Source organism: Cynara cardunculus (assembly GCF_001531365.2).
Source record: "Cynara cardunculus var. scolymus isolate 2C chromosome LG 14, CcrdV1, whole genome shotgun sequence".
Classification (NCBI taxonomy): Eukaryota; Viridiplantae; Streptophyta; class Magnoliopsida; order Asterales; family Asteraceae; genus Cynara; species Cynara cardunculus.
This window is the reverse complement of record NC_037541.1, coordinates 14,137,993-14,163,071: the sequence shown is the minus strand read 5'-3', so window position 1 is coordinate 14,163,071 and position 25,079 is coordinate 14,137,993. Positions and strand designations below refer to the sequence as shown.

General features: G+C 33.5%; 4 protein-coding genes and 1 non-coding gene across 5 annotated transcripts; 2 read left to right on the top strand and 3 right to left on the bottom strand.

Annotated features, from left to right (window-relative positions):
* The first annotated feature begins 1,318 nt into the window (after nt 1–1,318).
* LOC112526456 (auxin response factor 1-like) lies at nt 1,319–6,514 on the top strand. The gene is made up of 11 exons (XM_025136739.1): nt 1,319–1,343; nt 1,493–1,572; nt 1,748–1,852; nt 1,977–2,036; nt 2,842–2,994; nt 3,126–3,210; nt 4,411–4,501; nt 4,733–4,894; nt 5,426–5,498; nt 5,660–6,156; nt 6,418–6,514. The coding sequence occupies exons 1-11, from the start codon at nt 1,319–1,321 to the stop codon at nt 6,512–6,514; spliced, it is 1,428 nt and encodes a 475-aa protein (XP_024992507.1).
* A 2,848-nt stretch (nt 6,515–9,362) lies between these two features.
* LOC112526982 (UV-stimulated scaffold protein A homolog) lies at nt 9,363–13,743 on the bottom strand. The gene is made up of 2 exons (XM_025137445.1): nt 13,492–13,743; nt 9,363–11,232 (listed from the first exon to the last, which is right to left on the bottom strand). The coding sequence occupies exons 1-2, from the start codon at nt 13,678–13,680 to the stop codon at nt 9,520–9,522; spliced, it is 1,902 nt and encodes a 633-aa protein (XP_024993213.1). The 5' UTR covers nt 13,681–13,743; the 3' UTR covers nt 9,363–9,519.
* Nucleotides 13,744–15,128: 1,385 nt separating this feature from the next.
* On the bottom strand, nt 15,129–19,618 carry LOC112526728 (cyclic pyranopterin monophosphate synthase, mitochondrial). The gene is made up of 4 exons (XM_025137132.1): nt 19,376–19,618; nt 18,980–19,116; nt 17,454–18,082; nt 15,129–15,305 (listed from the first exon to the last, which is right to left on the bottom strand). Exons 2-3 carry the CDS (start codon nt 19,079–19,081, stop codon nt 17,492–17,494), a joined length of 693 nt encoding a protein of 230 aa, XP_024992900.1. The 5' UTR covers nt 19,082–19,116; nt 19,376–19,618; the 3' UTR covers nt 15,129–15,305; nt 17,454–17,491.
* Nucleotides 19,619–20,965: 1,347 nt separating this feature from the next.
* Nucleotides 20,966–22,612, bottom strand: LOC112526455 (cytochrome P450 703A2). Its single transcript, XM_025136736.1, has 2 exons — nt 21,698–22,612; nt 20,966–21,607 (listed from the first exon to the last, which is right to left on the bottom strand). The coding sequence occupies exons 1-2, from the start codon at nt 22,610–22,612 to the stop codon at nt 20,966–20,968; spliced, it is 1,557 nt and encodes a 518-aa protein (XP_024992504.1).
* Nucleotides 22,613–24,078: 1,466 nt separating this feature from the next.
* Nucleotides 24,079–24,150, top strand: TRNAQ-CUG. Its single transcript has one exon. It is a non-coding gene; the product is annotated as a tRNA-Gln (tRNA).
* The last annotated feature ends 929 nt before the right edge of the window (nt 24,151–25,079 follow it).

The following is a 25,079-nucleotide window of genomic DNA, read 5'->3' as shown; positions in this document are numbered from 1 at the left end:
CTTGAAATGTCACGTTTTAGGCAAACAAAAAAAGGTTTAGAAAGTAGGTTTTTCAAAATAGGAACCAAAATAAAGTATGTTTCATTGATATGCAATTTGTCACTTTGGTAGTATTGGATGTCCGGGGTGAGATTGGATATGCACCTTAACTAATCCAATAGACCCTGAAGTTAACAACCATACAGACTATCAAGTACTCTTGAAAGACTTAGAGTCAGTAATTTTTAAGAACCAAGATCTTAACAGTTGAGGTATTCCTCAGGGTTCAATTTGTCACTTTTGTTTGTTAACATTTTTTTAGCATTTAGAACAAATAATAAAAGTTGAACATTTGTAACAATTCACGAATAAAATGAGAAAATGGGTTCTTCTGGTGGTCTTGATCGATAACTTTATAAACATTTAAGTATCTGAGATGTCATATTTGATGCACAAAAAAGTTCTAGAAGTAGGTTTATCAACATGTGAACCGAAACAAAGTACGTTTTCTTTTTATGTGTCATTTCTTGATGGTATCGGATGTTCGGGTCAGATTGGGCCTGCATCTCAACTAATCCGGTGAGCCCTAAAGTTACAGTCAGACAAACTCTTCGATACTATTGAAAGGACTTGAACTGATAACCTTCAAGAAGTAAACCCAATATCTTCACAATTGAGCTACCCTTGAGGGTTCAATTCATCACTTTTGTTTGTTAACATTTTTTTAGCATTAAAAAAGGTACAAAAGTTGAATATATTTAATAAATTTGCGAATAAATGAGAAAATGGATTCTACCGGTGGCCTGATAGATTTAACCATAAACAATTAAATGTTTGATGTGTTAGAAAAAGTTTTGAAATCAGGTTTCTCAAAACAGGAACCGGACCTAAGTACGTTTCATTTTAATGCAATTTATTCATTTTTGATAGTATTGGATGTGCGGAAATGGGGCATGCACTGAACTAAGCCAATGAGCCATGAAGTTAACAGTCATTCAGACTCTCCAATATTCTTGAGCGGACTTGAACTGATAACCTTTGAGAAATAAACTCAAGACCTTAGCAGTTGAGCTACCTTTCGGATTCAATTTATTATTTTTGTTTGTTAACAAATTTTCATTTTTGTTTGTTGACATTTTTTTTGAACATTTAAAAAAAGGTAAGATTCGAATATTTGTAATAAATTCACGAATAAATGCGAAAATCGATTCTTCTAGGGGGTTTGTTAGATTTTTCATTATAAATACAACTATCTCTTCGTATTTCCTCATTCAGACACACCCTTATCTTTCTATACACACACAAATACAATCCGAGTCTCGATTTTTCTCTATTCTCCATGGCTTCTTTTTCTTCTCACAATGGTAAGCGATTAAAATTCAAGAAGTTTTTTCGTGAAGAAAAACCAGTCTTATTTGCGCTTTCTTCTGTCTAAATTCATATTTTTTTAATCTGTATGCCTCTAAATCCATCTTTTCATATGGATTACATTGTGTGCTCTTGATTTTTGAAGGAATCAACAACGAACTATACAAGGAGCTATGGATGGCTTGTGCAGGCCCTTTGGTTGATATCCCTGTTCAGGGACAGAGAGTTTTTTACTTTCCGCAAGGCCACATAGAACAAGTTGATAGCTAGTTTTCTCTTAGTGTTTCTTTTATATATTCACATAAAGTTGATAGCTAGTTTTCGGTGGGAAAAACCCAAATACAGTAGTTTATTTGTAATTTTGAAGAAATTATTATATAACAATGATTAATTTGAACAGTTGCAGCTAGAGGATTCAGTAAGTCATAAACTCACTGGTCAGCAGATCTCAGAACTCGACCTGCCACACAAGATGCTTTGTCAAGTCGTCGATTCTAGTTTAAAGGTATATTTTATTTAATAAAAATAAATATAATTCAGTAATTAACTAATTTTATTAAATAACATTTTGATTATAATTTGATAAGTAATTTATTTTATTTTGTATATATTGTGTTTTTTCTGTTTAGGTTGATTCAGATTCTGATGAAGTCTTTGCCATCATCAAATTACATCCATTTCAAGAAATGGTATGTTTAAGTTTTTTATGAGTTTTGATTATATACTCGTCAATCTGTTTTTAATGTGTATTATGGATATAGAGATGTCCATTTAAGAAACTCAAATATTTTAGGGATGCAACAACCTCTTTTTCTGTAATTATTCATGATGAAAAACGTGTGTATGATGAATAATATTTATCTTGAATACTCATAATTATGAGTTCCTAAAATATTTAAGATTCCTAAAAAACCCAGCTCCTGTGTATGTGTATGTGTATGTGTATGTATACATACACACACACACACACACACACATATATATATATTATATTGTTCGGTTCTCATAAGACTAACTTGTTTTCATGAAACCCGTGAAACCACAAAATAGCTTTGAACCTTCACATTGTTTTTGTGTTGAAGGTTTAATATTATTTTTTTTGTCTCACGAGTCTCACAAAAATATGTTGGTCTTATATAATCTCAAGTGTGTGTGTGTGTGTGTGTGTGTGTGTGTGTATGTATATAGTGAAAAGTAATTGCCAAATGTCATGATAAGGTAAGAAATGGTTTAGTAGAGGATTTGTCAATGAATCATTGAAAAAAATAGTGATTTTTTCAATGATTCACATATGAACGTTATCTTAACTTTCATTTCTTACATTTTCACGAAATTTAGTCTTCTTATACGAACCGACTCATGTATACACATACATACAAGCTACGTACGCACATGTATCTAAAGTTTTCATTTTATAAGAAAAGAATTACATGTTAAGTATAGGTGTTTTCTAATGTCTGATCCACTATTAAAGTTTACTATGATAAATGTTAGGTATTTGAGGGCGCTGACGACAACCATCAACTATTACAAGAGGCAAAGCCATCTTTTCGCGCTTTTTCTAAGATCCTAACCATCTCGGACACCAATATGCACACTGGATTATCAGTGCCCAAAATGCTTGCACAAAATTGTTTTCCTTCATTGGTAATATACCATTTTTGGTAAAAACAATGTAAAAGCAATAATTATGGGATTTATTTTTCTTTAAAAAATGAATGTTTTATTTGTAGAAAATAAAAAAACAAATGTTAATTCATTTTAATATTTTGTTTTAGGACTTGTCACAACCGCAACCAAACCAAGAGTTGATTGCAAAGGACCTCCATGGACACGCATGGCATTTTACACATGTTTATAGAGGTATATGTATCTTTCAATATATATATATATATATATATATAGAGAGAGAGAGAGAGAGAGAGAGAGAGACTTGGGATCACGTAAGACCAGCTTGTTTTTGTGTGATCCGTGAGACCACTTTTTTTTACTTGAAACTTCACAGCAAAATGCTGTGAAGATGACCTTCACAGTCACAGCAAAATGCTGTGAAGGTGACCTTCACAGTGTTTTTGTTGGTTCGGGATTTTCTTACCTTCACTGCATTTTACTGTGAAGTTTCAAGTGTAAAAAAGTGATTTCACAGGTCTCACGAAAACAGACTAGTCTAACGTGATCCCAACTCTCTCTCTCTCTCTCTCTCTCTCTCTCTCTCTCTCTATATATATATATATATATATATGAGCGATCAAATGAAAACCAATCTCATTTGTAAAAACCGTATAAACCACCCTCATACGTCGATTTCATTGTTTAATCTTATGAAATTTTTTTATGAAATTGTTTAATCTTGTGAAATTGTTTCATATAATACTTTTTTTGATGAATTTATTTCATATATGGTTTTGAAATTGTTTCATATAATAATTAATGAAATTTTAATGAAACTGTTTCATGTATTTATCTAAAATTAAAATAATGAAGATGATAATATTCATGATTAACGCCCTCCACAAGAAAAATGGTTAATCAACCTCTCATAATTACAAAAAAAATGAACAAAATGAAAAATTATGATTGGTTGAATGAGGTTTTCACGGTTTTTACAAATTGAGTGGTTTTTATTTGAACGTTCCCACATATATATATATATATATATAATATAAAATAAACAAAAATTTTCTTTATTCATATTTAATGTAACGATGATTTTTCTTTTGTTAATATGACAAGCGTTTGATCCTTGCTATATATTTTACATATTTTACCTGGCAAATAAAATTTCATTTTATGGGACCTTATTTGATTTTGATACGGTGTTTTTCGACGTAATTAATAATTATAATATAACTTGACAATTTTGTGTTTAAACATCAATGTAGTTACAAAATCTATCGGTTGCCGGTTAAAATAGAGCATTTGTTACATTTTTTTCAAAAAAAAAAAAAACATTGTTACACTGAATATGAACCAAAACAAACTTCTTGACATTTGGGTATTTTCGTCTTTCTTTTATCTTTCATAATTATGAAATTTCTAACAATGCAAACACGTAATTATCAGTAAGCACCCAAAGGCATGTTATCACCGGTGGTTGGAACGCATTCGTGGTTTCAAAGAGACTAGTAGCGGGAGATGCTTTAATTTTTGTGAGGTACTCGGCTTCATTTTAATTTGATGAAAACCGAATGCAAATAATGAACCTATTTCTTCATAAACGTTACCTAAAATCAGTATCGAATACAAAAATACAGTATGATAATTGTTTTGTATATAAACTTAATCCACATAGCATAAATTTATGATTCCAAACATTTTCATTGTATCAAAGATGGTATTTTATGTAACTCAGAGTTCACCTTTATATACAATTGACAAATTGTAGACATTCGAATAACGAGTTGGGTATCGGGATTAGACGATATCGGCAACAAATTCCCTCGAGTTCTTCGATCCTATCAAGGGAAAGCATGCACCAGGGGGTCCTTGCTAGCGTTTCGCACGCTCTTTATACAAATAAGGAGTTTGTGATCTACTACAACCCGAGGTACACTTTTTTTTGTTTCGTAAATTAAAACCTCACTTTTAAATTCCATAAATCATATTCAAATCATTTTGTAAAAAAGGTGTGTCATCATGCTCAGAAGCACCTCCAATGTAACTTTAACGATCATCATGGAGGAGGTAAATTAATCATGAAGGGTAGGCAAACGTGTTTGGAGTTAAAGCCCAAACCTTCCATTCATTCTGTAAAAATGTCCACTTCTTTACCTGTTAGCATTAGCATATAGACAATATCAAAATCTATCTGAACGCTTTAACGTATCTTCTTCAAGAAATTTAATGGGATTTGTGGGAATTTTTCAGGGCTTGGCCGTTCATTATACGACTAAACAAATATGTACAAGCCAACGCAATTAATTTCATGCCGGGCATGAACACGATGATGCGATTCAACGGGGAAGAAGATTCCCAAATAGAAATAAGGCAATTTTTTTCGTTCACTTTCCTCCAAGAAGCCGTTGTTCTTAATTGTTTCCGTTACCCGTATTCACATGTTTGTGTTTTATTTCATCAGATACACAGGCGTTATCGTTGAAGAAACCGACATTTCTGAAGATTGGCCAGGTTCTACTTGGCGCTCGATAAAGGTTTCTTGTGAACTTATAATTATATGCATCTATCTATTTTATAACTAACTTTATATATATATATTATATATATATATATATATATATATATCTAACTTTATATATATATAACTACTTGAAAGGTTCAATGGCATGGGCCTTCTGAAAGAACCATGATTCAGTTGTCCAATAGGATGTCTCGATGGCAACTTGAGCCTATTCAAGATGGCAGATCGGATGTTAGCGAACTGGACACAGGATCACTGTCGTCAAGGCACAAGAGGTTGCGAACATGTGATCATGGTCTAATGAATCATCGTGCTAACGCCAATTTGGGTGACTCGGTGAACCCGTTGCATTTTCATGCCATCCTTTCGTCATCAACTGACTTAATTGATAAAGGAAAAGAATGCGAGAATCCACAAGTGTTAAGATTGTTTGGCGTAAATATAGAGTTGGTCTTCCCGAATTCTAGCGATCGTGTAATTTTGCAAATGGAAGGGAACGTGTTGGTTCAAACGATAGACGTGCGCTCGTTGGGAGGATATGAAGCGCTTAAAAACGAGTTAGAGAAGATTTTCAAGATCGAAAGCGAGCTTCATCATGGCGGCGAGAAATGGGAAGTTGTATATGAAGATGGTGAGGGTGATTTAATGCTTTTGGGTGACAAACCATGGCGGTAAGTAGTTAAATACGTTGTTCGTGTTCGGACTATATATACAGGGATAGTGTCAGGTTCAGAAAAAAAAATGCTAAAAATTTGAGAAACACCTTAATAATTATATCATCTGTTTTATATCCACATATGCATATCATATAAATGAATGATTATTATGGTGTTGCTCAGTTTTTTCATTTTTTTTTTCAATTATCCCATGAAACCCCCTCTCTCTATCATTATAATTTGTTTTTTGTGAATTCAATTTTGTATGTAATGCAGGGAATTTTGCAAGATAGTGAAGAAGATGATGATAAGGGGAAGTGATCATCAAGTGAAGAAGATGATTGGTCTTGGATTCAAGCTTTATTTGTTATAATACTAAAATTACTAAGGGGGTTTCATGTGAATGGAACACGTTTGTTTCTGTCGTGTTGTATGATTAATGCAGACATGTCTTCTATCTAACGAGAATTCGAATGATACAGCTAAGCTAAACGGATTTTATCATTCTACAATCTTACCAATCATGTCAACCTCCGACTCTCAAGACACACATACTTTTAAACGACTCTCGTTGAAGGAACAATGTATGTTATTTTTCTATTTTTCTATTTATTTAATTATTCAATCTGGTCAAAAAAATAAATTAAATATTCAATTATACTAGGAAACGAGATCCAGCATTAACAAAAATTAGAGTATCTATACTATATTTATTATAAAGTATTTGACAAGAATTCTTAAAAACTATTTTTTTTATGCATGAAATAATGTTTATTGATGCATGTTACTTAAAATTTAAGATTATAAATAAATTTGTGCGTAGGTACAACTTATTAAAGCTCTATGTTCAAATTCGTATAACCAACTGTAGATAAACATAATCAAATACATGATAAATATTTCATTTTTAAATACAAAAAAATTAAAATATAATTAGGATAATTATTGAGTTCTAACAAAATACTTAATTATTATCTTTATAAAAAATTATATTATTAAATCAAAAAAATAAATTACTTTGTTATTAAACCTAAATTAAATTACAATAAAAACTGAATTAAAGAAATTACACGAAAAACGAGACTTTTAAATAGTTAATTTGGTACTGATGTCGATATTTTTTTTTTCAAATGATATCTTCAAATTTATATTTTATTCAAAATAAAAATATTGTCGCTTTCCCAAACCACATAAAACCTTATTATATTGATATAGACAAAAAATAAAATGAAATATTGAAATTCAAGATGTATCTTGTTCTATTACACGAGTATTCATCTAGTTTTATTAATGCAATTGCAATTGCAATTTACAATATGATTATCAATTACTTTGTGATTATCCTATATATACAATTTCTCATGCCCGTATAAAATTACATTTAAATCATGATAACTTATAAAATCATGAGTAAATATACTTTATTATAATTTACTACCAAAATATTAACTTATTAACTAAAATTAATATAATACGTTTTTATTTAAACATATCATAACTATTAAAATTATTAATAAAATAAAGGAATTTGATACAATATTGTATATATTTTTTAATAAAATAATCATTAAAATATTTTACCTTTGTTAAAAATATTTCATTTAAAAATATAATTTAGATTAGTTTTTTATCACTGGAAAATCCAAAAAAACTAACCTACTTGCATGTTTAGAGTAATAAAGTGCCTTTAGCTCTGTTAGGGATGGTTTGGTAATTGCGGAATAGATTAGTGCAGAATGATTAAAATACTCTTATGATATAATACAAAATAAAATATAATTGTTTACAATGAAATTAGGGCACTGAATGGTTAAGATAATCGCATGATACAATACCATTAAGAAGTTTTAGAACCATTAAGAGAGATTATTTTGCCAAACAAGATTCAACTTTTAACGATTCAAAGACTGCCTATTAATGGAACTATTAAGAGGGAAACAAACAACCCCTTAGAACAAATAAAATTTTAAATTTACTACAACTTGAAAAACCGACTGATACAAATGTTTTAAGCGATTAAAACTCTGAACATTTTTTTTGAACAATAATCGATAGCAAAATAGAACAAAAAGAATGTACTAAATTTATTAGTCATTAAATATGAAAAACAAATAATTAGGTAATAAAAATGGTATTTAATCATTTTGTTTCGTTGGCGAAACAGGACCAAATGATGCTTGCATCCCATTGTCCTTCACAAGCAAACGCTTCACGATACAAATAGCAGCATAAGAATGAACCACATTTAGCATTTGAACCAAGAAACCTGACCACATTACAAACAAGACCCATGACAACATGTTTAGGGAACCGGAACCAGCCTTCAACATCGGGAACGCATCGACATCCTGGCTCTATAACTCTGATACAATAACTTCCAATTAACGTCTACAGAATAAATTGAGATTGAAGCACCAGCTGCCTTTTTTTGTGGCAACAGAGATAACCAAGAATATGGTGCGATTCTCATGTGCTACCGTATTGTTTTGTTAGGTGCGACCATATATAATAACATTTCTGCACCAAATTATGGGTTGGGAGCTATAGGTTCTAGCATCCAAAAATGTATGTTCCTTGCTGAAGAAGAACTAACACAATTTTTGTGAGTGTGCCAGGAATTTCTATACGAAGAATTAGGGTGCACAAAAACCTAGTCAACCCGGCTAACCCAAACCAACCTGAAGCCATCACCTGATGCCTAATCGAGTTCAAATCTTTAAACCGTAAGTATTGGGTTGGAATTAGGTCAGAAGAACCTGATACCCCTCTTATATGTTATAAGCCTCTGCAAGCTATTCGACTCTTCCCATTGTCCAGGTATTAAAGCTGTGATTTCAGCCATTGATGAAAGGCTTTCATTGCTAGATAGTGACGAGTGTGAATGTGAATGTGAATGTGAATGTGAGTGTGAATGTGCTCTTGAAGCAATCGGTCAAATAGGGTCATGTACGTATGTTGGTACATGTCATATCCTATCAAAATAAGTGGAAAAATCATCTGTCAGTTTTTACACGTGTTCCAAGAACGGATCTCAAAACAACCCGACCAACTCGACCCATGTTATATTTTATTTTTTCTAACGGGTTGAGGTTTTCCAAACGGCACTAGTAGTAGTAGGGTTAGTTTATTCAGACCGTGCAACCCGACCCATGCAAGAATAATATATAAAGCTTTCGTTAACTCTAGCAAGGGTCGAATGAAAGCAAAAAATTATGAGGTATTGAGTTATGGCACAAGAAATACACTAATAACATGTTTTATTATATAGAGTCAAAACAGATCTTATTATGTATACCTATTTTATTTATATGGAACATATCTCAATCGATCTTTATGAATAAAGATGAACAGTTGAACAAGAAAAGGTTTATTGAAACTCTACCATTGATTAGGGAAGGCTTCTCTGTATTTTGAATGATCCTCTCCAAGATTCAGCTCTTTTGCAGTAGCTTTCCGACTTAGTAGCCTTCGAGCTAATCTATCTTTTGCAGTTGTTCTCTTTTTCAGCATCTTTGCAAGACTATCTTTTTCTCTGCCCTCCAAATCTCCAATGGAAGAAGACCCTGAAGTTGAAGCAAGTGCTGCATCTCGTAACACAGCTTCATTGTGCCCACGGACTTTTGCAAGTTTGGCTCGTTTTAATTCCTTTTTATCGTATTCTCTTTTTTTCATGGCCTCTTTATCCATCTCTCGGACATTATTTACTGCCTGTTTCAGTAATTCGTCCATCGAGAAAAGCTTCAGATCGGGTTTTTCATCATCCATGGAAACCGCATCATTTGGAGTTCCTTCATCATCTCGAGCAACAATGGGGCCGTGAAAAGGGCAAACTTTCAAATCTTTTCTCTGACAAAACCCTCCCTTTTTCAAGGGTGCACCACATTGCTGAATTTCTTTATGCTCTTCCTCATATACGACCGCTTGAACATTTAGTTCAGCAATTTTATTAGCCGGAATGGTTGCATCATGGTCTACCCTACCCCAGTGACCATCAAGCTCTAACCCTCTTTGGTTAGCCATAAAATCACGATTTGAACCCCAGTTGTCTAAAAACGAACCCCATTTCATAACCGGAGCTTCAACCATAAGCTTACTCTTTAAGGGATTCAAATCGGTTCCACAAACTTCAGGATCTTCCACCTTCCCAATAACATTTATCGTTTTACTATTACTGCATTCAGGAGAATCGTTTCTCTTATTTGCATGATCTTCGCTCTGCTTATTTGGCGTCGAAGATGTTGAAATATCAAACGATTCACTTGCGCCCTCTTCCCAAATATCTTCTTCCCCTTCGTCTGCAGGGTTCGTAAGAGCACACCCTGCTTCTTCGCACTTCTTTTTTATCGATTTGAGATGATTTCGAATGTCAATGAATTCCTTTAACATGGAGTCTCTAAGCCTATTATCAGACAATTCAACCCTTACAAGAACAGAAACCGATTCTTGCACGGCAACTATATGTTTGGTCACTAAAAGCTTGTAAAGTTCTCTTAATGCATCGAAAACCACTTTATTTTCGCTATTTTCTTGTACCTTGTCTGCTTCTTTCAATGAATTGTCACGAATCCGACGCAATTCAACGCCACGAAATTCATCAACATCTTCTTCATCAATAGGATCCAGTGGCAGGTTATCTTCTTTAGAAGTTATAAGGATATCTAAGCATTCACTAATTTCATCAACTATTGAATTTACTTCATCCTTGATTGAAGAAAAATTTGACTTCAAAAGTTCATATTTCTTTAACAGAATCTCTTTCGTCCGCAACTCTCTTTCTCTTCTCTCCTGCTGAACTCTTGCTGCATTTGCTTGAAGATTAGGAAACTGAAATCTAAGGGTATTTTTCAGGTAATCATGCCCTAATCTAAGCTGCCTGTAGTGGATTCCAAATGTAGAGTTCCATCTCTCTAAGAATTCTATTGCTTTTGAACGCAACTTGGATGCAATGGCTGGAGGAGCAGGAAGAGGCTGGTTTCTTCGGAACCCAACACTTAAAGTCAACAATTGGTCCAAATTCTCAACAATAAGGGCTCGGAAAAGCTTTGACCGCATGAACAGTTCATGGATTATAGCTAGTGTAAGGTACCGTACCTGCAATATAACTATAAGTCAGAATTTCATCTCAATAACACCTATTTTTTGCAAGATGAAAGCTCTTTAAACCTGTACAACAAACAAAGAAGCATTGTGTTGATGCCTCCAAAAGTAATACGACTGAATGAGATCTTTCTTGTAGAAACAAATTCTTTAAAACACCTTCTCGCAATGAAAGAGTCGATCAACAACAAAGGTGTTGATACCCCTAACCTGCTATGGTGATTCATAGTTGACTAAGATTTCTGCTACAAAGTCCCATTAACCATGTGAGCTACTGAGGTTATAAACAATTTTAACAACTAAACTGGGTAGAAACTGGACATACAAACTTTGAAAGGTCGGCTGCTGCAAAGCCTACTAACTACAACTAATCACACCCACACTCTTTTTTTGTGTTGTGTGTATTGCCACCACCACTGAAAGGAAAGCTACATCAGCATCAAATTACACCATTCTGATCATTTATTTTTTAATCTTGACCAGCATACATTTCAAATTCATTAATTTCATCAACTTTGTTAAACAGGTAACAGATTTGTGTATATTTATTATCTTGAAAAGTTAAGCTTGAAGATGAAATCTAATATTGTTAATTTAATGATTATCAACATGACTTGGATAAGCTGAGACTAATCACCAACGACATCTGCGTTGACCCGCTCTCATCTTCTCTTCAAATCCATGGAACACACACTCTCTCTCTCTCTCCCTCCCTCCCTCCCTCCCTCTTCAGTCCCATGTATATATATAGGCCATAGCATAAGCATTGGTTGTACTGTGTTTTTTGATTCAATCAGAGCTGTCAGATCATAGCCGAACACCGATCAGATAACAACCTCAAGTTTCACTCATCACTCTTCATTTTTTTTGTCTGAATTCAGATATATGTGTATGTGTGTATAGTTGTGTAACAGATTAGTGGAGGATGCTTTTGAGATTCCAACTGTCAAAATATTTGATGATAGTGACTAAGAAGATGGAGTCAGCAAGGACATGGACATCCCAGAGGGTCCACCAGTCTGTAGATTGTAAGGTCAGACAGAAGAAAAAGATCAGAACAGCTCAACATCGAGTCGCTTTTTTGATTGTTCTATTACATTTGTTCTCAATTTTTGGGAAGTAATTGTCCCTCTTTTTCCTGGGAACACTAGTTAACAAATCTCAATTGGCATAAAATACAGAGATGAATACTTTTTTCTCTCCAACGATACCATCAAAAAGTGAACCAAAAACAAAGCATAAATGGATATTTTTATTTTCAAAGTATAGGGTAAACTGGTCCATTTTGAATGTATCTTGGTCATGGATCGACACAAGAACTTGGCACTGAAATGAGGAACATTTTGATTACTCTTCCAAGATATTGGATCCCCACCAACAAAGACAAGATAACGTGTAGTAGTTATACGTGTTGGGCACTTTGTTCAGTCAGTATTAGAAAAATCAACAATCCTGCAAAGTCTTTCCTAAGCAAAAATACACCATTTTACAATTTACAATTTCCCAAATCAAAATATGATATATCTTTGTTCTTAGATCCCTTAAGGTACAGAGAGCAACATTCCCTCTGAAAAATGTACAGATTGGACATAAGACAGCACATGAGTATAAGATATGTGGACCTATGATACACAGGTGGATAACTTCCCAATTAGATGACAAAAATTTTCTGCCAAGGTTAGTGTTCTTATACTTGTCAAGAACAACTCAACCAAGGGTTCCAAAGTGGTCTCACGAAAACTGGGTGTTCTCACATGATACCAAGTCTCTCTCTCTACATATATATGTAGAGAGAGAGACATTCATAGCTTCGAATGTATGTCTCCATGAACTTCTTTTGTACCCAGCCCTTGACAGTATTGGTTCACAATAACGACTAACGAGATGCCACCACCGGTGGAGTTCTTCACCCATACCCAAATACAGTTATCCAAAAATATCATCAAAACTTGGGAAAAAAACCAGAAACCACTTCTTATATGCTAAACCAGGATACTCAGATGAGTGAGGCTATCAATATAATATTAGTATGGTTCACATTGCCAAGATGGCATGCATGACATGGTTTATGCACATAACGTATCAAATAGCTGAGCACTTCCTAATTCCAACAAAACCGCGATCGATGATAAAGCTCAAAAGTCAGAATTGCGAAATTTAAGAACAATATGCAACAAAACTCATGAAAACTGAAAAACTCTAAGCACTTATCTACAAATTAGTTTCATCAACAGTGGTATGAGATGGACAGACCTGAGAGTGGTCTCGTTTCATGAGGCTCATTAGGTTTTCGGCCGCGAGCCGCAGCTCTGAATCAGAGTGGCGGACAACCGATTTGATTGATTTGAGGATTCTCGGATCCAAGTCTGGTTTAATTGAATTGGTAGCCTTCTCTATCAACCCTACCACCACCGCTTTCCGATCATCCGCCTCCCATTCCATGGCCGGAGCACCGGTTTTTGAATTTTGACCTTTTGCTTTGCTACTTTGAATTTGTTTCCCTTTCGTTTTGTCCAGGAGATGTGGTTAATTGAGAGCCGAAAAAATATACAATTTTGGGGGATTTTTTTTATTAGAATTAATAACAGTAATTAATACTAATAGTAATGAAAAAAAATAAATAAAAATTGTTTGATTTTATATAATACTAAAAAGATACTCGTGCAATGCTTTGAAATGCATTTCGAGTTTGATGTTTCGTTTTATTTTTTATCTATGTCTATCTAATACGATTTTATATAGTTTTGAGAAAGCAATAATGTTCAATTTTTGAATAAAATATAAATATATCATATAAAATTTACAAAAAAATATATTAATATTAAATTAATATTACCAAATTTTTATTCCATGTTAAATTGAAGGGAATGAAAAATCAGTCTCAATTTTATGGTTATGCTTGAACCAGTTCTCCCTTAATTAAAAAGCAAAGTTGTTATTTGGTTAACTAAAAAAACATAATAATTTTACATGTTTAAAATTGTGTGTCAATTTATTGTGGACACTTATTTTTGGGACTAAGGAGTATAATTTACTATACCATCTCCAACGTCTATACTATATTATAAAACATATAACAAAAATTCTTAAAAATTATTTTTTGTACATGAAGTACTGTTTATTAATACATATTACTTAAAATTTAATATTACAAGTAAATTGTGTCTAAATATAACTTATTAAAGTTTCATGTTTGTATTAGTGTAATTAATTACAGATAAACATAATTAAATAGAAGATAAACATCTAATTTTAAATATAAAAAATCTAAAATATAATTAGGATAATAATTGAGTTAAAACAAAATACTTAATTATTATATTTATAAAAAATTATATTATTAAACAAAAAAATGAATTAAAAAAATATACAAAAAAGGAGAAATTTAAAATATTCAGTTTGGTACCAATATCAATATTTTTATAAAAAATATATATATCGTCATAGTTATATTTTATTTAAAAATAAAAACATTATCGTTTTTTCAGAATTACATAAAACCGTATTATAACATTGATCGAGACAACAAATAAATAAAATGAAACATTAAAATATACATTGTGCGAATACCCTTCTGGTATTCTCTAAAAATAGATATTTAAAATTCAGAATTTCTAAAAGCAAACAACTTTTCTATTTTTGACGTTATAACACTAATCATATTATTAAAATATTTCATACATGTAATAAAATATTATTTGTCTCTCTTCAACATTTAATTTCAAAGTTGCTTATTTATGAGATTACAATAAAAAAAATTTCATCGTGATAATTTTTGTGGAGTTCTCCAAATTGGAAGAATTTCAGACTATCAGATAAGATTACTTCCTACTATAACGTTTTGATAACCGATAATCTTACCTCGATAAGGTAAGTATGAATAATAACTTTTACTTATAAACGCTTACCCCATAAACATTTAATAAACCAAACACAATACTAATGTATAATCTTCATAGCACAAGGTACAACTTTTGAAGCACAAAGTACAACATTTACGGCAGTACTAGTCGGAGACTATCCACTGAGTTGTAGACTTGTAACTTTCAAACTATAAGACATCCCCCCTGCATTTTGGAGTGCAACAATCAACAATTTATCGTCAAAGGGTCAATGGCCCAGCAGCACCTCGATTATTTGTACGTCCCAACTTCTTTGGAAGTCAAGGATTCAACCACACCATACGTGAGATGTGTGTGAGTTTGTCGTATATAAATATTTATATACTTCAATGAACAATTTCTCATGTGGAGTACAATGAGGGCTTGTTTCACTGTTTGCTAGTAACTTAATGGAACTCGCAGCTTATTCGGATAGCTATACATGATTGTTTGATAGTGTCTTAAAAATATAGAAAATGGCTTATTTAATAAGCTTCTAGAAAATTAAAAAACACACTCCTTACATTTATGAAAAAGCCCTACACAAACAAAAACTTTCCCAATATATATATACATATTAACCAACACAAACAACTTCATTTATACAGGACTTAATAAAAAAATCAACCAAACAGACGCTTAGTCAATCCACACCGGAACCTGGAACGCCTACTGCAGCCGAACCTGAACTTGAATCTGAACCCACTCCTATTCCTAACCCACACAAATCACAAAAATTGCATCGCGGTCGATTCACGAAGAAGGCGGCAAGGTAGGGATTTCCTCCAGTTGCAACATAAAAGATTCTAAGGTACCATAAGGGTACACCAAGCAAAGGATTGGCATTCAAAAAGGGGTATAATAAGAGGCGGACCTAGAAAATTTTCCAAGTGGCAAGTGGCGGCAAAATTTGACTATAAAAAATATCTAAATTTCTTTTTCGTGATATCAATATAGATATGTTGGTTGGTTCCCATGTTTAAGTCCAATCTACGTATATTTTTTAGAACACAAAAAGTATATAAAAAACAACAAACTTGACAACTGTGAGACTCGAACCAGGGGCCTTTTCTACAAAGATCTTAGCCATTAAAGTCTTGTGCTAACATTTCAGTTTCAAAAACTATATGGTGGCACCCAACAAAACAATATGGTGGCACCCTTCAAAAACGAAATTTTTTTCCCTTTATGACGGAACCATGAAGAGGTGGCCCATGCCACCGTATCATTCCATGTGGGTCCGCCCCTGGGTATGATAGAAAAATCTAAGGTATTCACCTATGAGGATTGGGTTAAATACCTAACTGATTCAAGATCTACTTCTTGATATTGTTCATTCGTATGGGGGCGACTATGTCACGTGGATGAGCAAAAAACAATCTATTCTAGCAAGAAACGGTGTTTATTGCATAATACACAGCAATGTCATAAAGTATATGCAAAGGAATGTGGCTCACCAAAATACTAAAATCTCACTCCTATGTGATAATAAAGTTGCAATCAGCATTGCAAAGAAACCGGTCCACGACGATAAAATAAAACAAGTGGAAATTGATAGACACTTGATTGGCAAGCAAACTACAGACATAAACCAAAGCTCTTCAATGGCCTACATCTCGAAGATTTTTGTTCCAAGCTAGTAATGATGAACATATACTCCCTAGCTTGAGAGGGGGATGTAGAAGTATAAGGTGTTCTATGTGAATATGTAGTAGTAAGGGGTTGTTTGGTTGGTTTCCACTAATTCCTGAATGGATAAAGCTATTTGTATGGATTAATTTGTCTGTATAAATCGGGAAGGTTTTTGTTTTGGAGCGCTTTTCATATATGGAAGGAGCGTGTTTATTTATTGGAGGGGCATGTTCGGGAAAAAAAACTTGGCTTTCTACATAAAGCTCCCCCTAAGAAGCTTACTGAATAAGCCACTTTCTGTACCATTAAGCCACCATCAAACAGTGATGTATAGCTGACCGAATAAGCTGTGAGTCACATTAAGCTCATTAAGTTGCTAACAAACAGGCCCTAGGGCTAATGTGTATTATGTTTATAGTTTTATGTATTTTAGTTGGGTCTTTTATGCATAAATGTAGCTCCATGGATTGAAGGAATACATACAACATTAAATTCTCTCAACTCAAAGTACATACATATTAATAAAAATAGGTTTTGTGGATTAAGTTTCATGGGAAAGTTTATCATCCATTTCTGCTGGGAATATATTTTTTTCGATTGTATTGAATTCATTCATATTACAGTTTCAGATTCAGTTCAGAACAAGGAGGGCAACGGCCTAATATGACGTGATAAGCAAGAAGGAAAGTTTTTAGCACTAACCGCCATGATCATAGGAAGATTATATATTTGAACAATCATCATTTCTCCCTGGACCAATCCCCACTTTTCCCTCCAGTTTTGTGTTCCAGTCGCACATCCGTAATCTGAATATCCTTTGATGCAGCTTTACACATATCATACACCGTTAAGCCAGCAAGGGTAACTGCTGTCATTGCTTCCATCTCGACCCCGGTTTCCCCGGTTGAAGCGGCCTCACCTTCTATTTCAACACAATAATCATGAGGATTTAATCTTAAATCAACCCGAACATGTGTTAGATTGATATTATGGCATAGTGGGATAAGGTTGCTAGTCTGCTTCGCTCCAGTTATTCCAGCTATCTTCGCTACACTAAAGACATCTCCCTTGGCAAGCTGGTTGGCAGAAACTAAACCGTATACTTTCTTCCCCAAAATAACCTTGCAACTAGCAATAGCAACTCTCTTGCTAATATCCTTGTGAGAGACATCCACCATTTGAGCTTCACCTTTCGTGCTAATATGGGTCAACTTAGATTCGTTTGCGATTTTTTCTACAGATATAGATTGAGAATCTCGATCCGTAGGTTGACTTTCACTGGAACCAGCAAGACTTGTAGGTGGAGCTTCACCAAAAACAAATTCCATCTCCTGAAATCAAATATAATATATGAGCTATAACACTGAGCATCCAGTGATTTATTCCCTCCATCCTGGATAAGGGTACAGTTTCACTGGGAGGAAAAATGGATTATTTTCGACTGAAAATATATTTAAATTATTGACAACTAGATTATACTTTATACAATATCCATACTAAATATAAAATTCAAGAGAGGTTTAACTTCAAGACAGAAATGCGTATCTTTAGTTTGTGTTTTCACTTATGTTGATGTTTCATTTTTCAGGAAATTGTGTATCTTTAGTTTGTGATTTGGCCCTTCTCACAATTCTCTTAAGTTAACTGTCTTCCGGTTTGAACCCACCCCTATATATAGGCATATATATAGAGAGAGGGAAGGGTTCAAATAAGAACACCACCATCTTATGAAAACTCAAGAAGGCCCTCTTTTTAATAGTCAATCACATCCGATACTAAATCAAAGACACGGGCAACCTTTGGCATGGCCTAGATCACGGGCCAAGTCACCCGTGCACCACCAAGTCCCCTCACATGTATCATCACATGTGATAAGAGTGTTCTTGTGATTGAAGGTGTTTTCGTTTGAACCTCCACCTATATATATACATATTATATAGATACAACCCCATTTATTGTTTGATTGTTTCCTAGCCTAAACATTGATCATGGTTTGTAAATATCGAAATCCTAGATGAATAGAAACCCAATCGTCAGCATCACTGTTTCACGCCGGCATCATAAACTACCAGATCTGATCATAGAGTAAGTATCCCATATAAGTAGAGTGACCAATAGATAGAACATTATGAGGTCCCCTGGTACATAAGTACATGCATTTTTTAAGACATCTTCCCATGCTGAAGAATATATCAAGTTAAAAGAAACAAATCATAACTTTATGATACCTTATTGAGCTCAGCAATAGTGCTGGCAAGATCATGGCTACTGCTACTGTTAAACAACCTTCTTGATTTGGGTAATATCAATGCTGCCCCACGAAGAAACATGATGATGGAGAAGCTCCCTTTGATTCACCTTGGACCTTTACAAAAACAACAGAAGTTGAATCAAGAAACACATCTAATGACATCTAATGAAACTAAAAACACAATCCAGAACATTTCTACATTCATTCTCATTCAGGCATTTTAACAAACACCTAGAATGCATCAAACCAATTCATTACAGGTAAAAGATATCAAAAAGCGGATACCATCATAAAATCTCATCATTTTAAAGTATTTTTTTTTAAATCAATTATATGAGCATTGGCTACGTGCAAGCAAAATCTTTACACTTACCGTGTAGAGAAAATAACTGTGCAGCGATTTCGATTCAACAATTCACTTTCGGATAACACCTAGATGAGGCTTTTTTGCGATTATCTCCTTCTCTTCTGGTATATATAACTCATCGGTCCATCCGCAACTCCGACTCGACTCCTTATGTGCAGATGAGACCAAGTTCGACAATTGAAACGAGAAGATCGGCTCCGGTTAACGCTAACATTCAATTGCTTACTTACCCGGTAAGATGCTACCAAAATCACATCATATGTAACAATCTACCCGATAATTGCTAACCGTCGTAAGAGCCATGTCATTTCTAATCGGATAAGATTTTCGGTCCTTGCCTTCGATCTTACCATATAAGATTTTTGCTCCTTGTCATATTCATCCGGTAAGAAAATATGACTTGGTAAACATTTAGTCAACGACCCCTTATTCTCCCCATTCCCCATGGTTTATATTTTGTTTCGAATTCGGTCCCTTGTCTTAATGAAAAAAAGTCTGTTAATCCAACTATCCAAGGGGTATTTTGATCATTCTCGCATTTTCCTAATTTTTATATTATAGTATAATATTTTATTTTATTTATATTATATATAATCGAGCACTCCAATGAAACCCACTCGATCAGTGAAATACCCCTAACCTCATCGACGTAACACTCTCGTCTCCATCAATGAAATATCCTCATCTCGTTCTTTGGCACCATTGCTCTGATATTCAACCTCGACGACACCAATAATCTTCCATCATCAAAATACAATAAAAAAAATGGGACAAAGATAGAGCCTCAAAATTTCCTATTCTTCCTTTTTATATTGTACGTATGTACGTCTTGATCAAATCAATCACATGTGAATTCGACTAGACATGGTCGAATAAATCATGTGTCATATTGGATGTTTGTGCAGAAGGGTGATCCAATGTGTCATATGAAACAAGACCTCAAAAAATTTGGGACCCAATTATATATGTTTTAACCTTTCGCTTAATTATAATGTTTTAGGTATTTACCTTTCGTTGATTTGGAGATTTCTGACACATTAAGAGAATGATTTTGTTTAAATGAATTTCATATGTTACTTTGTTAGCTTCAGACTTACCGTTGTTTTAATTTGTAAGCTTTTTAATATAATGGGTGCTATGATTTGTTTTTTAATTATTACTCGTCTTGTCAATCTATAATGTAGTTACAAATGTAACAGAACATCCAAAAAGATTAGAACGTCCCTACGACCAACACATGCCGAGGGGTAATAGCACATCCCATAAATACAAACTACGGAGATTGTCAAAGTACACATAAACGATTCCTTTGAGTGGCGTGATGTCCTTTTTCTCATAAAAGTCTTTCAAAATGGCATTTTGCTATAATCATTTGATGTTCGAATTATATGATGGATTTCTATAGTTTTATTTTATTAAAAAAATTAACGATTAGTAACAAGGTATAGAGTTACTTTTGTTTTTATTAAAAGATATTTTAACCGCTATTGAATAGTCAAAACACTTTTGTAAATAAAAGTCAACCACGTTATGGAGGTCTTCGTATGTAGGATCTTCAGTATTTTGATTCAAAAATAACAAATACGAGTTATTGGACTACGATTGATACATATGAATTGCTAAACGGGGTTTTGCAATGGCCATCAATGGTTTGGCTTTTGGCATTGTCATACCGTATTTTTCTTCTGTGTCAATATCCTCACACCTTAAACCATCGGGCGGGATCCAATTGAAGCAATGGAAAAGTCGAGCCAATGCCATCAACACAAATGTCACACCAAGTGGCGCACCAGGACACTTTCTCTTTCCTGCACTAAAAGGCAAGATTTTGAAATCGTCTCCGTGACTTATCTCCACTCGGGACCCGTCAGTGGTCAAATGTCGCTCTGGTCGAAACACGTTGATATCATCCCATATCAGCGTGTTTCGCCCTAGACCATGAGTGTTGATGAAGACACGTGTCTTGGCGGGGACGTGGTAGCCGTTGATCTCGGTGTCGTGTATGGACTCGTGAGGGATGAGAAATGGTCCGGCTGGGTGCATTCGGAAGGTTTCTCGTACCACACATCGTAGGTAATTAAGATTTGACAAATCTGACTCGGTGACCACTCGGTCACGACCAATAACCTCGTCAAGTTCTTCTTGGATCTTGTAGAGGACATGAGGATGTTTGATTACTTCGGCCATTGCCCATTCGTTAGTCACAGCCGAAGTATCTGTTGCCGCAGCTATCATATCCTGGAATTAGCAACACATTGAATAAATCATGATATGTCTCATTTAAATGACTTAATCCAACTATTTCAGATATGTTATAAGTGAGATTACTTGAACTAAAGCTTTGATTTCGTTGTCATCCATATGATCTTTGCCATCTTTACCCGGTAACGACAATAAAACGTCAACGAAGTCCATATTCATGTCGTCTTTTTGATCTCCGTTCATCTTCCTTTTCCTATGTTCTTCTATGATCTTCATATGAAAATCATCGACCCTTTTCTCCACTTCTCTCATTTTCTTTTCACAACCATACGGGTCAATCCATCTCCAAAATGGTAAATAATCACCCAAATAGATCAATCCTAGTAGCCAAAAGAGTTCATGAGTTATGTGCATAAACTCCATGGCCTCTTTCGGTCCGGCTGAGCCCGACCCAAAGTATTGCTTCCCTAACAACATTCGGGTCACGTTATTCATAGAAAACGCACCTAAAACTTCTCTTAGGTTAACCGGGTCACCAGCCTGAGCCAAAGCCCATACATCTTGTACGAGATGTTGGGCTTCACTAGCACGTTGTTTTGCGAACGATTCAAGTCGCTTTGTTGTAAGAAGTTGCTCCATACAAATCCTTCTCATCCATTTCCATCGAGGCCCGAAAGGCGCTAATGCAACATCACCACAGTTGTACGCTAGGTGAATTGCAGCTAGGGTTTGTGGCCGCGATGCAAATACATCATCTTGTTGGCAAAGTATCTGACGAATTATATTGGGGTCGTTGGTGGTGATCGCATCAACTTTTCCGAGACGAAGATAGACCAATGGGCCATACTGCTCACAAAACAAAGCTAGGTCCCTATGAGGCAGTGGCCCTAGTTGGAGAAGATTGCCAACTATAGGCCATCTTGGTGGGCCTGGTGGAAGTCGACCCACCGTTTGTTGGGAAAATCTGGTGAGCCATAACGATATGATTCTTGATACAAGAACCGCAAAGACGATAACATACGCTAGGAGTTGCAAGTCCATCAGTTGTTGATTTGCTAAGTTGTCAAAGATAATTGCCTGTTTGAAAATAAATAATGACTTAGAAGTAAAATTTTACACATTTTTCTCATGTTAATTTTCTTGTTACAGCTATAGGTTAAAAGTTAGGTACGGATCGGTTAAGCCACATTCTTGAAATGTCAATTGTCACGTTTCATGTTCAAATGATATGGTAAATGGTAATTAGATGAATTCCTAATAATGCATGTATATATATATACACACATTATATTATAAAGTATTTGATAAAAACTTTTAAAAACCATTTTTATGCATTAAATAATGTTTATTGATACATATTACTTAAAATTCAAAATTACATGTAAATTGTACGTAAATACAACTTATTAAAGTTTCATGTTTGAATTCGTGTAACTAACTACAGATAAACATAACCTGGAGAATAAACATCTCATTTTATATATAAAAAATATAAAATATAATTAGGATAAGCGATTTTTAAAGAAGTTGGACTCTGCTAAAGCTGTTTACGGGTATGATGACCTGTTAGATCCGTCATGTTAGAAAAGCGGACTTAGATTACCATTCTCAAAGAAATGGACAAACCTGGACTGACTTGTTAAAATTAATAAGTGAACATGGACAATGGAAAAAAAAATATTTGGACAGATCCATCAGACCTATTAATATTTTTGTAATAATTAACTTTTATAATTAAATTTTACAAATAAAATTGAAAATTTTTAATACAATTCCTACTTAATTATGACTCATGATAATAACATTTTTTAAAAGTCTTAGATTTGAAAATATAATTACCTCAATTGATTAAATCCTTATTATCTCATTTAGTTATTTTCTTTATCGATACTTCATATTTAGTGAAACAATTTCTTTCTAAAGTATGTATCTTGTCATGTACTTACGTCAAATTTTAAGTTGGAAAAATTGCTATGTATTTTGAATTATTTTACATAACTTGTGATTTTATATACGTTTTGTTTTCATAAAAATATAACAAGATTTTTAAGCCTATTAGTCTCTGAGCAAGTCCGTCCCATTTATAGGGTAGATACGGGTAAGTTTTCAAGCCTATAAAAACGAGCTTGATTTTACCATATTATACCCGTTGGAAAAAATAAGTTAACCTCGGTTCGGTTCCGACCCAAATCCGCGAATGATATACTAAATCAATGACTTTCAGGTTAATATAAACAATTTTACATCAAAATTTATTTGAATATATTAAAATATATAACTTTAAATGATATTCTAATTAAAAATTATGATACAGAATTATTTTTTATTTAATATGTTAAGAAATCATTTTCGTTAAAATATCGAAATAATAAATAATTATTAGTAAATATATAATTGTTATTATTATTATTTTATTTAATATTCAAGAACTGGAAATTCCATTTTTTCCTGTAAATATCAAACCTATTATTTATATAGAATTATAAAATTGGTTATAAACACAAAGTGGTTCCATGGTCTAGCGGTTAGGACATTGGACTCTGAATCCAGTAACCCGAGTTCAAGTCTCGGTGGAACCTTATTTTTGCATTTTTCTTTTATTTTTCAGCTAATTCAGTTTTAGTCCCTCAACTATAGACTGCATTACACTTTAGTGTCAGAGTTATAGAATTATTCCAATTTCAGTCCTCGTGGTTTAATATTATAAGGTTTATCACACCCTTTTTATATTTTATTCCAATTTCAGACTTATGATTTCTTGGCAATAGATTACAATAACATAAGTGAAGGGTGAAATGTTACATGGTAAGTTTAATATTCATGTTTTTCTTGTAAATTATTTTTCTTTCTTTTTATTTAACTTGTTTTTTGAAGTATATAATATTTATATACGACAAATAAACAAATAAACTTACACACCCTCCTCACATTTGGTGAGATTTAAAGCTCTGACATGTAGGAGGCCAATGACTCATATACCGCTAAGCTAAAAGACCCTTTGGTTTTATTGAACTTGTTCAAAGATGAAAGCTGTCACAGACGACCTATTTATAAACATCATCATTAATTGCTATTTAAATTACTTATTTACCAACCTGCCTACGAAAAATCACCATAAAGTTATAAGTTAGAAATGTGAGCCAAAATCCACATTAATTAAAATAAAATGGACTATGATTGTCGACCAAAATGACGAAATTATCAATATAATCTCGAGCAAGAATGGTACTAAATCAAAATTCAAGACTGGATTTGAATTGTTAAAAAAGTTGAAACCAAGAATACTAGTTATTTTAGTTTTTTATTCGTTTTCATGTTGTTTATTTGACGAAAAGAAAGAGCTTAAAAGTCTGGCAATTCGTTATGTATGAGATGGTTTGGAGGGTCGTTATGTAAGTTTTGTTTTCTTGGGGTAATTTTTACACAAATCTAAATTGACAAATATCTATACTATCTTATAAAGCATTTGGCTAAAACTCTTAAAAACTCTTAAACTCGTTCATCCCTA